This window comes from Pinus tabuliformis, chromosome 8, assembly GCF_031772625.1.
Source record: "Pinus tabuliformis cultivar Carrire ecotype Pingquan chromosome 8, CPIR1, whole genome shotgun sequence".
Taxonomy (NCBI): Eukaryota; Viridiplantae; Streptophyta; class Pinopsida; order Pinales; family Pinaceae; genus Pinus; species Pinus tabuliformis.
Window position 1 is genome coordinate 861,969,002 of NC_142294.1, and position 15,057 is coordinate 861,984,058.

The 15,057-nt window shown below is 36.3% G+C and overlaps 1 protein-coding gene across 1 annotated transcript; it reads right to left on the minus strand.

The window, feature by feature from the left end:
- Positions 1-14,047: 14,047 nt before the first annotated feature.
- LOC149238292 (uncharacterized) lies at positions 14,048-14,887 on the minus strand. Its single transcript, XM_089369522.1, has one exon. It carries the CDS (start codon positions 14,885-14,887, stop codon positions 14,048-14,050), a length of 840 nt encoding a protein of 279 aa, XP_089225648.1.
- Between the last annotated feature and the right edge of the window lie 170 nt (positions 14,888-15,057).

The following is a 15,057-nucleotide window of genomic DNA, read 5'->3' on the forward strand; positions in this document are numbered from 1 at the left end:
ATATTTGTACTTGTCAAGAAAAATAAATATTAATATTGTAAAATTATTCAAATGAGTTTCTTGCTCATTCCATAGGTCTAGGAAAGACAAAAATTAAAGTCTTGTTAAAGAGCTCTTATTGATGATGAATATGGGTCAACCTAGTGTCAAGTAGCCCTCCAAGACAAGTACCATCCTCCAAAGAAGAAGTTTACACGCAAATCGAGGTAAAATATAGTCATGTGGACCTAAACGAATTAGATTCACTCATGTTGGATGAATGAAATAGACACAACTCTTTATGAATACATGTTGGCTTAATATGAAGGACTAACCACTATATATACCTAGTTAGGGTCAGTGTAAAAGGACATGAATAATTTAGATTCTCTCTGTGATTTTCAGATGGTTTAGAAAGTGAAGGATCTCAGATATTGTGAATGGAGTAGAGGGCACAGTATCTCAGACAAGGTACATGATTACAGTATTTCGGTTGAGCACATAAGTACAATATTTCGATGGGTATAGTATCTCTATGTTTTTGGATGATCATCATGATCAAAACCTTGGTATACTAGGACATTCTTGGCATATATATCATGATAAAGATCATGGTGTAAGAAAATCTCAGCTATACACACTAGACATCATTCTCCAGATAAGGTCCCAGTCTCGACATGATTATGATCTCACTATTATACACTCTCTATATGCCAAAACACATTCATAATCTCAGCACAGTGACAACTATGATGGAAGATCATAATGAAGACCTCGGTGAAGCGTTCACATATATATCTCAGTATGAAATCCTAATCAACATGATGATGATCTCAGTGAGAAGTGCAGTAATGATCTAAGAGAAGGTGGAGATATGGTGCAACAATTATGTTCTCATTATTGTGATGAATATCTTAGTGAAGGTGCATGAATGATTACCTCAGTGAAGCAGTAGTGCTGATGATGACCTCAACAATAAGAAGAGGATTAGTGACTTGGTATTGGAGTGGCCTAGTAGGTCAATGGTTATGGTCTTGGTTCTCATCAATTGGAATCTCTATAAGAAGAATTATGTGTGGGTTTTCCTCTCCAACAGGGAGAGGTTTTGGCCTTGGCATAATGCCAACATCTTGTGTTCTTGTCTCTTTGTTTTTGGTAGCTATTTGATTAAATAAGAAAAACACATGCTAATAATGTCAAAGTGAATATTGTGCTAATAAGAAAATTAAAATGCCTCACAAATAGTTATCATGACAAGAAGAATCTAATCAACGCTAACTTCCCTAGATTCTTCAACATGGTATCAGAGCTAAGGTGTTGAAGTCAAAGGAAGGGCAACAAAAGATACATACAAGGATAAATCTTCAAGAAGGGCATCAAAGCAAGAGCTTTGTTAAGATTAAAATATTAGTCTACAACAACAGTCTACAACAGCAAAGGCTTTTGTCTATACAATAAAGGAGACAACCTTCAACAGTCTATACTACCCACTGTCTCGGTGCTATGCTATTGAGATCTCGGTGCCACAATAGGACTAAGTAATCTTAGTCAAAGAATGAAGTTTCAATCACAAGTACTCAGAACTCAGGTTCATGGCAACAGTTTCGATGCCTCTCACAGTCTTAGTCTAGGTCATACCACATGGATCACAATATAGAATGAAGGTGTTTGTTGATGGGTCTCAATACTATAAAATGATAGCAAGCAACATCAAGAATCCATGGTTCTACTCATTGCTACATACTACAAGGTTCCATAATCCACTTATGTGATAGCAAGACAATGCTCTCTCAAGTTCATCAACAGTTTGTTAATCATAAGAATCATATGTATAAATTGAAGAAACTTGAAGGGAAGAATGAAAGCTTCATACCATTACATCAAGGATCTCATCTGAAGGAAGCATCAATGCATCTACTTCAACCATCATCAAATCAATCAAGGTGAATATTTCATCTTCACATGAAAAGTAAGTATCTTTTCAATTTTATAAATTTGGTTAAATGACTTCATGATTGCATGGACATATATAGGTTGGATGGGTCATCAATATTCCTTGCATGAAGAAGGAGGATATACATAGTCCTCTAAGTAGCGGAAGTCATTAAACATATCAATAGGTCTGCTTTGAATTTATGAAAAGGGATGCTTATGAAAGATCGCCTCACATTGCAACGTTAGAGACATCAAAGTGATGTAGATGATAAACTCATTCTCTAAAGATGCAATGAAGAAGGTCACATGAAATTAAATGGCATCAAAGGATGTAGGATATCTTCCATCTACAAGATCTAGGAAGGAAGATAATCATCATCATTCTAACTGATAGGAAAGGTAACAAACGTCCATGAACAATAAAGTTACCTCATTCAACAACTTGTGGTCTTTATGCTAGATATAGAAAGACAAGTTAATGGAAAAACTATTGAAGGTTAAAAGAACTCAAGCATGTGTAGAAAGGAAAGGAAAGGTTGGTCCTCAAGCAAGAAAAAATGAGTATAGTCAAGATTCAATGCTATATAAATATTTTGGAAGCCCATAAGCTCATATCACTGAAATATGGAGGAATATGAAGAAAAGGGCCAAGGAAAGAGGGAGTAATAAATCTCTCTTATGAGTAAGATAGTATCCCTCACAAAATGGTCCAATCATAAGCTCCTAAATCTTGTGTTATAAGATATGTCTATGAGAATAAGGTGCATCATGGAATCATGGAAACATTAGAAACAAGAGCTTGTGACATCACCATGGGAATTATAAAGGACAAAATCCATGGCAGACAAACATGTAGGATATATAGCTCTTGGGAACCTCAGTGGACATGGAAGGAAAGAAAGGAGTCATCTAAGGCTCATCATACATCAAAGTAAAAAAGGAAACATCTTCCAGTTAGGGATATACAAGATCCTCAAAATTATATAATGGAATCCACATCATAAGGTTAACTAATCTAGAGAGGAAGTAAGTGTTTCAATAGGAACTCTAACTTATGGAATCCATGAGACAATGACATGATGACATAAAGAAGATCAAGATATTGAAGATATCTTTAATCAAGTAAGATGTTGGAAGAAGCCTCTATGCCCTGGAGGTAAAAATATGGTATATATGCTTGTGTTTAATATTATAATGACATGTCATATGGTTGCAGGTAACATAGATCATTACTTCTATCTTGATAAGCATGATCAAGAGAAAAATGATCTCCTCCTCTAAAAGGATGCAAGAATACATAAGACAAACTAGATGAAATCAACATAATATGTCCTCATATGAAGTATGAGGTGGTTGATCACAACTAAGAAACTCTTATTAAAAGGAACCTGGATATGGAATGTGTAATGACAGAAGAGATTGTGAGATATGAAACCCTGATGAAGGTAATCAACATCCAAAAGATTAAGAAGCCTTGACTAGAAAATCTCTCGGAAAGATATGAAGACTTTGATGGAAAAGATGTAGAATCTAGACAATGGATATCTTTGGGAGATGTGTCAATATGAATGTAAGATGTTGATACCTACAGAAAAATGTCATGATGAAGAGCCACCTAGTAAGGTACGATTTGACTTAATGATATATTTGATTTCTTGAATAATATTTGGATAAGTTCATGCAAGGCTACTTACAAGTACAACTAGCATCCATGTGATGAATGGAAGAAGAATGATGAGAAAGAAGTAGTTATATGACAAAGGTTCCAGATATGAAGATGGCCACTTTCCATGAAGAAAGGAATGACATGACAAACTAAGGAAGAAAGTGATCGATGACTATTTCCCTACAAGAAAAGAAGCTCAACTAATTTTCATGACATCAAGGAGAGAAGTTGATCAAGCAGCTAAAGGACCCATGAAGAAGAAGTTGTTGATGTAGAGAAGATTCCCTAGCTAAGAGGAAGCTCTAACAGGCCCCTGACCAAGAGGGAGCTTGAATTAGATCACCCCTAATTACAAAGGAGTGACAATTGTGTTTTTCTATTTCACGTGTCATGCACTAGACCAAGACTAACAACTGTAAGTCTAGTTGAAGGCCATGAATGGAAATGTAGATACATGAAAGATACAACATTTTTGTCTTCACCTAGGAAGGAAGAATGGAGGGTTGGGTAATCATTTGGTATCTGATTCTGTTTGAGGATGTGTAGGGAATCCAAGATAAGAGTAGGCAAGAGGACCGATATTCTTTAAGGGATGGGAACCCAAGATAAGAATATTCCTACAAGGTCATCCTCAGTGAACACCCGAGTGGGTATGTACCTTGAGAGACAATGATAAAGGTGTCTATAAATCATTGGTCTCACCAAAATTGTGTTATGATATTATGAGAGATAGAGCTATTAGTCAAGACCTTGCTATAAGCAATGTTGGTTACTATGATGCTATAACAGATGGGTTACCAATCCTATTATTCTTATGAGAAATTCTTCATATTGAGAACGACCAAGTACCATTGTAAATACCTCCCTAGTTAAGAGGGAGTGTAGAAGAAAAGTGTAACCAGGTTCGGTATTTGTAAATGTAATTTTGATCTTTGTACTTGTTAAGAAAAAGAAATATTTTTTTTGTAAAATTATTCGAATGAGTTTCTTTCTCATTCCATAGGTCTAGGAAAGTCAAAGAATCAAAGTCATGTTAAAGAGCTCTTGTTGAAGATGAATATGGGTCAACCAAGTGTCAAGTAGCCCTCCAAGACAAGCACCATCCTCCAAAGAAGAATTCTGCAAGCAAAGAGAGGTAAAAGACAATCATGTCGGCCTAAAAGAATTAGATTCACTCATGTCGTCTCAAAGAAATAGACACAACTCTTCATGGATACATGTCAACTTAATACGAAGGACTAAACATTATATATACCCAGTTAGGGTCAGCATAAAAGGACATGAATAATTCATATTCTCTCTTTGATTTTCGGATGGTTTAGCAAGTGAAGGATCTCGAATATTGCATATGGAGTATAGGGCATAGTATCTCGGATAAGATACATGATTACAGTATTTCGGTTGAGCACATAAGTACAATATTTCGGTAGGTACAATATATCTGTGTTTTCAGATGATCATCATGATCACAGTCTCGATATACTAGGAAAATATTGGCATATCTATCATGATAAGGATCCTGGTGCAAGAAACTCTCAACTATACACACTAGACATCATTCTCTAGATAAAGTCACAGTGTCGACATGAATATGATTTGACTGTTATACACTCTCGGTATGCCAAAATACATTCATAATCTTGGCACAGTGACAACTATGATGGAAGATCATAATGAAGACCTCGGTAAAGCGTTCACATATATATCTCAGTATGGAAGCCTCATCAACATGATGATGATCTCAATGAGAAGTGCAGTAATGATCTAAGAGAAGATGGAGATATGGTGCAACAGTTATGTTCTCATTATTGTGATGAATATCTCAGTGAAGGTGCATGAATGATGACCTCAGTGAAGCAACAATGTTGATGATGATTTCAACAGTAAGAAGAGGATTGGTGACTTGGTCTTGGAGTGGCCTAGTAGGTCAAGGGTTATGGTCTTGGTGTTCATCAATTGGAATCTCTATAAGAAGAATTATGTGCGGGTTTTCCTCTCCAAGAGGGAGAGGTTTTGGCCCTGGAAGAATGCCAACATCTTGTGTTCTTGTCTCTTTGTTTTTGGTAGCTATTTGATGAAATAAGAAACACACACTCTAATAATGTCAAAGAGAAGATTGTGCTAATAAGAAAATTAAAATGCCTCACAAATAGTTATCAAGACAAGAAGAATCTAATCAACTATAACTGCCCTAGATTCTTCAACATGAGGGACATCAGGGAAATCAGTAAAACCCTCCCTTCTTAGATAGGTCAGTGATAAAATATAAGTCCTCCTCTCTATGCCTATACCACGTGTCAGGACCAATGCAGAAATAATGTTGGTGGATATCCCACCGACAGATCAGTTGTGCCAACAACCCGGAGTGCCTCTTCAAGGATATAGCCTCCTCACAATACTTAAGGATTCCTACATTCCTCAAGAGCACTCGGGTTGCTAAGTTAATATGGAGAGGGTATAAATCTCTCTCCCTCTCTCATGCCTCCCACGATAAGAGCACATTATATTGGTCCGCCATTTTCTCCTGCTGTTGTTGTAGCTCCCTCTGTTGACATCTATGGTACATGATTGACATATAAATTACATATGCCTCATACATAAAACATATATATTTTTTTAAATGAAAAATGTATTTATAAATATGGACATATAACTTTCAATTTAAAAAAAAACATCCTCGGTGAGCAAAAAAAATAGGAATTCACTGGATGTTGTGCACCACAAAATAGGAAAGCACCAGACATGGTGCGTAAAGTTACATGACACACTACTTTTGGTTCACATACATACAAAAACATTTGTTATTTTTATTTTCAACACGATGCGTCAACATTAAATTCTGCACTAGTGCATATGTATAACCTTTTTGCATAGAAATGAAATGTTCGTGTTATCGAATGCATTGAGATAATTTTTTTTAATATTATGTGTGCGATGTGTTTGGTAAATATAAATGCATTGAGAAGTAACTTTTCCCAGATACATCACCATAAAAGTTATTACTTTTCCTGGTGCATTCTAATTTACCAAACACACTACCAAAAATGTGGTGCGTTAAATTAACGCATCGACTTTCGGTGCACCCTGTAAATTTATAGGGTGCACTGTTCTTGGTGCAAGCCAAACTTGTCGAACCCACCACGAATAATTTTTTTTTTAAACAATCAATTTTTTAACCTAATTTTCAATTCTACTCCGCTAAAAAATTAAATTAGAGAGAAACATAGACATTACTTGGACAATTGCTTGTCGAGGAGGCATGGTTGCCAAGTAAATGAAAAACAAATTTCACCACCATTTGAGAAAATTTGAAAGCCACGCTCTGAGCACCATACGACAAGATGACGAGCAAGGGAAGCACCAATGATAGGGTGCTTGATAGAGGAAATAATAGCACTGGTGCATGGGAGCTCTACAATATTACAAATGGTAAAAATGATTTTTATGGCTAGTAAGTCTTTTTTTATTTAACCCTGCTCCAGTGTGCTCAGGTAACTACACTGGTTACACAATTTCCTAAGTCAACTGCCTTTTTTTAAATTAAAAACCCTATCATGGTGCTCCTTGTTATTTACGCACCAAGGAATTTCAATGCGTGAATAGAACTAGTGCTTCATTGAAGTCTAACATTGAAATGGTGAAAAGGAATTTTACAACTGACATTTTTTAAATTTAACCTTTTTCCAGTGCTACCGAGTAGTATAAGCGCATGTGTGATTGATATAGGTAGTGCACTGTTGTTTTTATTTGTATAAAAAATAACCCTACAACGGTCCCTCACTATCTATTAAGCACTAGGGCTTTCAGTTCAAATGACGACACTGGTGTGTATCATATAATAAGCGCATCCTTATGTTTAAATTAAAAACCCCACAATGATGCACTATATTATTTATGCACCGAGGCATTAGTGTACTTGTTTAGCACCGAGGCATCATCAGAGTATAGCACTATACTGGGAAAAATGAATTTTATGAAAGACATTTTTTTTTTAAATTTAACCCTTTTTTAGTGCTATCAAGTCATATATGCATCAGTGTGCATAATGTACTTAGTGCACCATTACTATTTTTATTATTATTAAAAAAAATTCTGCCATAGTGCACCATATGCTATTAAGCACCAGTGCGTGTATGTATAGTAATGCATCAGTGCGCTAGTTTATTATCGACGTACCATTAAAAAATATCCGTTAAAACATCCTCCCATCCAACTCTGCTAGTGACCTCCACTAGACACGGTTTTTTGGGCTATTTTTATAGGGGCTTCCGCAAAAACCTCCACTAGAGGGTCTTTTCCTTGTAGTGGGGTTTTGTTCATAAATTCTCTCGAACCTTGGGTCAACCCCATGCACACCAATAAGTACCATCACTTTAAACTTGAGAGAACACCCATCATTGAGTGGAAGTGTAGTGAAAAAAACACTTTTTTTCTATCTTATGGGATCTATAGTAGTTTTACAGGAAATTTTATAGCAGTATAGGAAAATGCAAATAAAGTTAAAAGGAGCTATAAGATGGGACATAATTCCTTATTATCCTGCAACTAAATAAATACATTAAATCAAGCCATTCACAACACGTTCACATTGCAAAAGTAGTACTTGTGCCATAAAATTACTTCTATAGGAAAAAAAATTCTAACCATGAGTAATCTATGCATATATAAAACATCGAGAATAAAACAAATGAAAGGGAAATGAAATTATAGAGTGTTTCTTAGGGTACCCTTGGGTTGGTCCTACCTAAGGTGCTTAGGGAAAAAAATTAATAATTACCAACTAAGTAAAAGAGCTTCTTCATTAAAGGATCATCAAAACATAATACAAGTATTCAATTGGATAAATAATTAGTAGACTAGCTCAAGATATTTCAAAGTACATAAATTTATTATACAAACTAAATAAATAAGGATAAGAATCACTTTTTCCTTTTATACACAATAATAATGAACCAATTCCTTGGTTGGAAGATTGTTTGTCCCCTTGAATCCTAATATTTTATGGCCTTAGTTCTAGGAACCAATCCCCTCAGCAAATTTGGTCTTCTAACTATTTGAAGTGTACTCAAGTGAATTGTTGGTGTCTTCGACAATATTCCAACTCTAAAGGTCGAATAAAACAAGTATAATCATGAATAAAACCTAACTAATCAAGCAATCTTTTTAGACTTGCAGATTAACCACAAAAAACCATACTTTATATAAAATGAGATCAAAATATGTGTGTTATAAATATAAAAAGGTTAGAAAGCTGTTATTGATGGGATTGTGGAATAGTCAATCTGTAGGCCCATCAATTAGCTTATTGCTATATATATATATATATATATATATATATATATATATATATAAGCTTATTAGGACTACATCTTCATCATGTCCAACTTCTCACCCCGATCGGAGGGGATAGCACAAGATTTGAATCCAAGACTTCCGATTCAGTGAGACTTCATTTCCACGACCATTGCCAATTGAACTACCCCAAGCAGACTTATTTCTTATATTTATGAAAACAACTTAAATAGGAAAATAAAAGAATGAGAAATTGAACATGACATCCACACAAATGAAAAAAAATGTGCATCTTTGGAAACTCAATATGAACCTAGCTAAAAGGTGATGCATATGTTATGCTCTATTTTCTTCATTTATGAACATGCAAATACAAAGAAATGGACTCACTATAGAGTTGTATATGACACTATGAACTAAATTGTTGCTAAAGAATCTTCTTCCTCCTTTGTTACACTCTCAAATATTAGTCTTAGATGCTCCACTCAACTATGGAATAGGTATAGTGCTAAAAAAATGAAACCTTCTCTCTTTCTATTGGTTCAATATTTAACATAGCTTCATAGCCATCTATGGTTAGGGTTTTTTCATTCCTCAGCCCTCAATCAGTTAACATTTTGAACTTTCTAGAGTCTTCCTAAAACCCCACATGTGACTATCCCTACATTTGATTAATGGAGGTTGATTTGTCATCCTCTTAGTACCATGATGGTCAATAAGGCAAGTCAACTTGTAAGAGGTGTAACTTCTGCATATGAGCTCCAATTGAGGTGATCATTGTATCGTTGGAAATATCTCAATGTGTAGAGAGATGCCAGTGATTAGAAACTATGCTTGTAATTTTTTGACCAAAAAAGTGCCAATTAATGCCTCAAAATGACTCTAGTTTTTTTTAGACCCCAAATTTCCAAATTGTTACTTGCTACTAAAATGGGCCTTACAAGTCATTCCTTCAATTTTTCCACTCAAAAAGCACTAGATGAAATTTTTTATAATGATCCATCATGGATCAATGTAGACATTTGGTTTGTTATTTTCATACCAAATCTCTAATAACTTCAAGAAACTATTTTCTCAATTTTTTTTGGCAAAAGTTTAAATAAATAATTTAGTAAGAAACCAATTTTGATACCATTATATTAATGCTTTCCCAAAAATACATTCATATTTGTAAATGTAACATATTCCACCAACAAGAACTTATAGAAAATAACTTTTGAGATTAAGATTCACATATTTTTTGAGTTTAAAGAACTTATAGAAAATAATTTTTGAGATTAATATTAACATATGTTTTGAGTTTAGATGAAGTTTTGTAATGGAAATGAAAATAAAAAGTAGACATCATCAACAATAAATCATAGAGAACTTGGTTACTAAACCAATAATATATTTCTATTTAAACTTCGTATAAATACATTTAATAAAACAAATAATCATATTTAAAAAATAAATTTTCCAATGAAATATGAAATAATTTTAAAAAATAACTTTAAAAAATCTTTAAAATTATCTTTAAAAAAATCATAATCTTTCTCCCTCTCTATATATAAAGCTCATGTGCAATCTCAAATATTCACTTCAAATCACTAAACATCCAAGAACATCACATTTCCTAAACCAAAAGATTCTTAAAACTAGAATCTTGCTATAAACTTGGGTTTCATCCAAATATTCCAAATTTAATAAATACATCAAATTATTTTCTCTAAAAAAATATTTTTCTAATTAAACGAATACATCAAACATTTATAATAACCAATCTCTATTCTTTTATTTTCTTTCCCATATAATGATATCTGCTATTTTTTTTTTCCAAAGAAAAAATCGAACTTTTTATAACAAAATAAAAAGTTACATAGTATATGCCGAAACATTCTGTTTGCTGTATGATTTGAAAGTCATAGAGCTCTACATGAAGTGACTGCCTTTCCTGTCCAAAACCATGAACAAGAGAAATACCCCTGATATGAAAACGTGAGCCTTCTCATATTGAGGAAAACAGCCCCCGTCTCTAGATCAGCCAAAAGCAAAATATACAGTTTTATCATATGTTTGAACATCTCCATGGAAAGGTAAAAACAGTGCATCTATTTCCCAGGTCTCCTCATGGAGGAAAAAAACCCAGACAGGAAATAGATACATATGTCATGCAACATCTGAAATCAGTTAGATAAGAAGAGGAACAAAAAGATAAAACTCATAACAGCTAAAAACAAAATCAGGCTTTACATAGCCTGAAGAGTCCAAAGAGTAAACAGACTAAGAGTAAGGAGGCTGATCCGACACACGGATCTCTCCATGGTCCTCCTCCACTATTCTCCAACAGCCCATATCTTGTTGCAGACCCTCTTTAGAAAGCCTGTCTGCTGTATCATTGCGCTCCCTGTAGATGTGGCAGAGAGAAAAGACATTAAAGGAAAGCTTTAACTGTTGAATCTCTTCTAATAAAGGTAACAAGATATAGTTTTGACATCTGCTTTGCCCATTTAACCATTTAATAACATTCATAGAATCCCCAAAGATCTGAACTATGAAGATGTTCCTGTGGATAAGCCAGCATAAAAGCAATTTTAGAGCAGACAATTCTGCAAAATTATTTGTACCAGTGCCTAAACCCACAGAGGCTTTCAGGTTCTGATTTTTATTTATATGAATGACCAGCCCTACTCCTGTTCTATTGTTCTGGGATGCCCCATCAAAATATGCCCAAGGAATACCATCCTTAATTTGTTCCTCTCTAACCGGTCTGGGAATCCTCTCCTCTTCCGGTACGGGAATGTTTGTGTAAATAGAAGTGCATTGTATTGCAATAGCCTCAAAAGGGGTGTCCTTATCCAAAAAGATGCTCATGTTCCTGGCTATCCAGATGCCCCATGCGATGATGGGAGGTAAATTCCACAAAGTCCCCTCCGGATATAGATGCCACCATTTATGCCAAACATCAGAAAAAATTTCCCCTTCCCAGACTACATTCTTCTGGATGAGCTTCCCAACCTCCAGCCACACTTTTTTAACAATAGGACAATCTATAAATAGATGCCTAATTGTTTCAGATTCATTTTTGCAAAGCGAACATCTCCTTGGTCCTAACTTATCTCTGGTTTGAAGGATGTCCCATGTTGGAACCTTTCGCTTGAGAATGCACCAAAAGAAAAGTTTGGCTTTAGCAGGGCATTTTAACTTCCACAAATGCTTGGCCCACCATTCTGAATTCCCCCAACCTTTCTTTGACATAAGGAATTTATACCCAAATTTTGGGGTATAGGATCTAGATTCTGCATGGGCCCACACCAATTGATCCGGTCTATCTTTCAGTCTCACATTTGACCTGGAGAGTTCTTGTGTGTAGGCCTTCCAATCATTCCACCAATGGGGCAGAAGATCCAACTCCTCTCCTAATTGCCACGCTTGACCCCAAATTGTTGAGTGACCATGTTTCTCTACCTGGTTAAGAAAATGAATTCCTTTGGATTTGAGATGCCTGATAAGGTCCGGGGATAAAGCAAAATTTTCATTACATCCCGCCTAAGGGTCTTTTCCTATTCGAAGATTCGCCCCATTTCCAATCTGCCAAGATAGACCTTGCTCAATAATCTTAAAAGCATCTATGGTAGCCTTCCAGACCACAGAAACATTCCCTCCTTTCTTATTGGGATTTCTTATCCAGTCTTCTAGAGGGACAGGGTCAATGTATTTCCTTTTCACCACTTTCATCCAGAGATTTTCCATTTTAATTATTCTCCACCCTGATTTTGCTGCCAGTGAAGGTCCAAAAGCTATGAGGTCTTTTATTCCCCACCCTCCCCATTCTTTTGGCCTTGCCACTTTCTCCCAAGCAACCCAAGGAAGCACTAAATCTTCCTTTGATCCTTCCCAGAGAAATCTGCTACAAATCCTTCTTATCTTCTCCAGAATGCCTTTAGGAACCAATGCCAAGGTTGTCCAGTAAACCAGAATTGCTAAGAGAACTGATTTAATTAGGGTCAGCCTTCCTGCTCTTGAAAGCCACTTGAAACTCCAGTGAGTAATTCTGGCTTCTATTTTTGCTAGTAGCCAGTTCTAGTCCTGTTTCCGATAAGCATTCGGTTTCAACCAGAACCCCAGATACTTAAAAGGATCATCGAGTTTGTGAACATCAAAGGGTAGGACTGTTGAAATTTGGGCTATCTCCTGCCTGTTAAAGCCTTCCAGAATCAGCTGTGATTTCCTATAGTTCACTTGCATTCCTGTGGCTTTCATGAAAAGATCTAGAATCCTCTTGAGTTCCTTTATTTCAGATATGTTCCCATTGCTGAATAGTAAGATGTCATCTACAAAGAGTAAATGAGAAATGAACATATTGACCGCCACTTCCAAACCTCTTATGGCTCCATCCCTTTTAGCCTTCAGTACTAATTGGCTCAGACCTTCAGCAACCAGTAGGAAGAGCAAGGGCGACAGAGGGCATCCTTGTCTTAATCCTCTTTGCCCTTTGAAAAAGGAGGAGGCTGCTCCATTTATCAAGACCGCGAAACTAACACTTGTGATGCATCCCATAATCCAGTTGATAAAGTCGATTTTGAAACCCAGATGTGTTAGTAACATCCTGATGTAGGTCCAACTGATTCTGTCATAAGCTTTTGATAGATCAATTTTCACCACCGCCCCTTTCCTTTTCATCTGTTTGACGCTATGGATTGTCTCCTGAGCAACCCCAATGGCCTCATGGATCTATCGGCCATCCAAAAACCCAAACTGTTCATTTGAAATACATCTTGACAGAATCGGCTTTATTCGGACTGCTATCACTTTTGCAATGATTTTGTAAATGCAGTTACAAAGTGATATAGGCCTAAAGTCTTCAAAGGAGCCCGGGTCTTCTTTTTTGGGTATAAGAGCTATAAAAGTTGAGTTGAAAGGAGGATAGACAACACCTTTCCTCCTGGATTCTTCAACCACCTCCGTTAATTCCAATCCAATTTGGTCGAAGAAATGTTGGAAAAGTTCTATTGTCCACCCATCTGGGCCTGGGCTCTTGTCTTTAGCCATTGATTTAATGATGCTTTCGACCTCCTCCTTTGTGACTTCTCCCATCAGCTCCTCTACTTCTTCCTCCTCCACATATCGAGGAAAGCATTGGGCCGTTCTAATTACCTCTGCTAACGTTACTTCCCCTTGATCAGTGAATAACTTCTAGAAATGGCTTCTCCCCATGAGAGAGAGAGATTCAAAAGTATTTGCTTCTCTGCCCTCTTCATCCTTTAGCTTCCAGATGGTATTCGAGTTCTTCCTCCCTTTGGCATAATTGTGGAAAAATTTTGTGTTTTCATCTCCTGCCTTCAGCCAAATCGCTCTACTTTTCAACCTCCATTCCTCCTCTCTTGCTAGTAGAATTTTACTTCGTTGACCTTCCAACAACAGTATTCTGTCCTTTTTCTCCTGAGTTTCATAGCCATCAGAATTAGGACTTTCCAGATCTTGGAGTTCTATGCCAATTTGATTTAATTCTTCATTATGTATCTGCTTCCTAGCCTTCAACCACTCCACTGTTGCTTTTTTCAGTCTCTTAAGATTTTCCATGAAAAGGAAGCTCTTATCCTCAGTGGAGTTCCTACTTGGAGTTCTCCAGGTTTCTCTAAAGAGTTTATTGAAAGAGTCCTCCTGCAGCCATGTGGGATTGAACTTAAAAGGTGCTTCCAGCTTATGTGGAGGCTTGGAAAGCTCAAGAAGAATAGGAAAGTGATCCGAGTTTCCTCCCTCTCCCACCCATTGACGGAAAGCCAGAATCCTTGAAGCTAAATCTTCACGAAGAAGAAAACAATCCAATATTTTTCCAATTCTAGCTTCACCCGTTCGACGGTTCCTCCAAGTGGGCCTTAATTTTAACAGATTTACATCCATCAGATTATGGGAGTTGAGTGAATTCGTAAAAAAATCTGATAGCGAGTCTTCTCTGGCTGATGGTCCCCAGGTTTCAACATTTCCAATAGAAAAATTGAGATCTCCGCCTACCACCAGGTTTTGGTTCCTCATCACCGATTTGGAGAGGAGGGCATTCCAGAATGAAACTCTCCCTTGGCATGGGCCATAAATGTTTACAATCATCAGAGGAAATACTAAGTCGGAGGATAGGACTTCCATACCCAACGCATGCCCCACCCCCCACAGGTTAATCAATTTCAACCTTCCTACCCTGATGCCCA

Excerpts from the sequence above, each read along its gene's own strand:
- LOC149238292 (XM_089369522.1), bottom strand. The coding sequence starts at position 14,887 with ATGAGGAACCAAAACCTGGTGGTAGGCGGAGATCTCAATTTTTCTATT.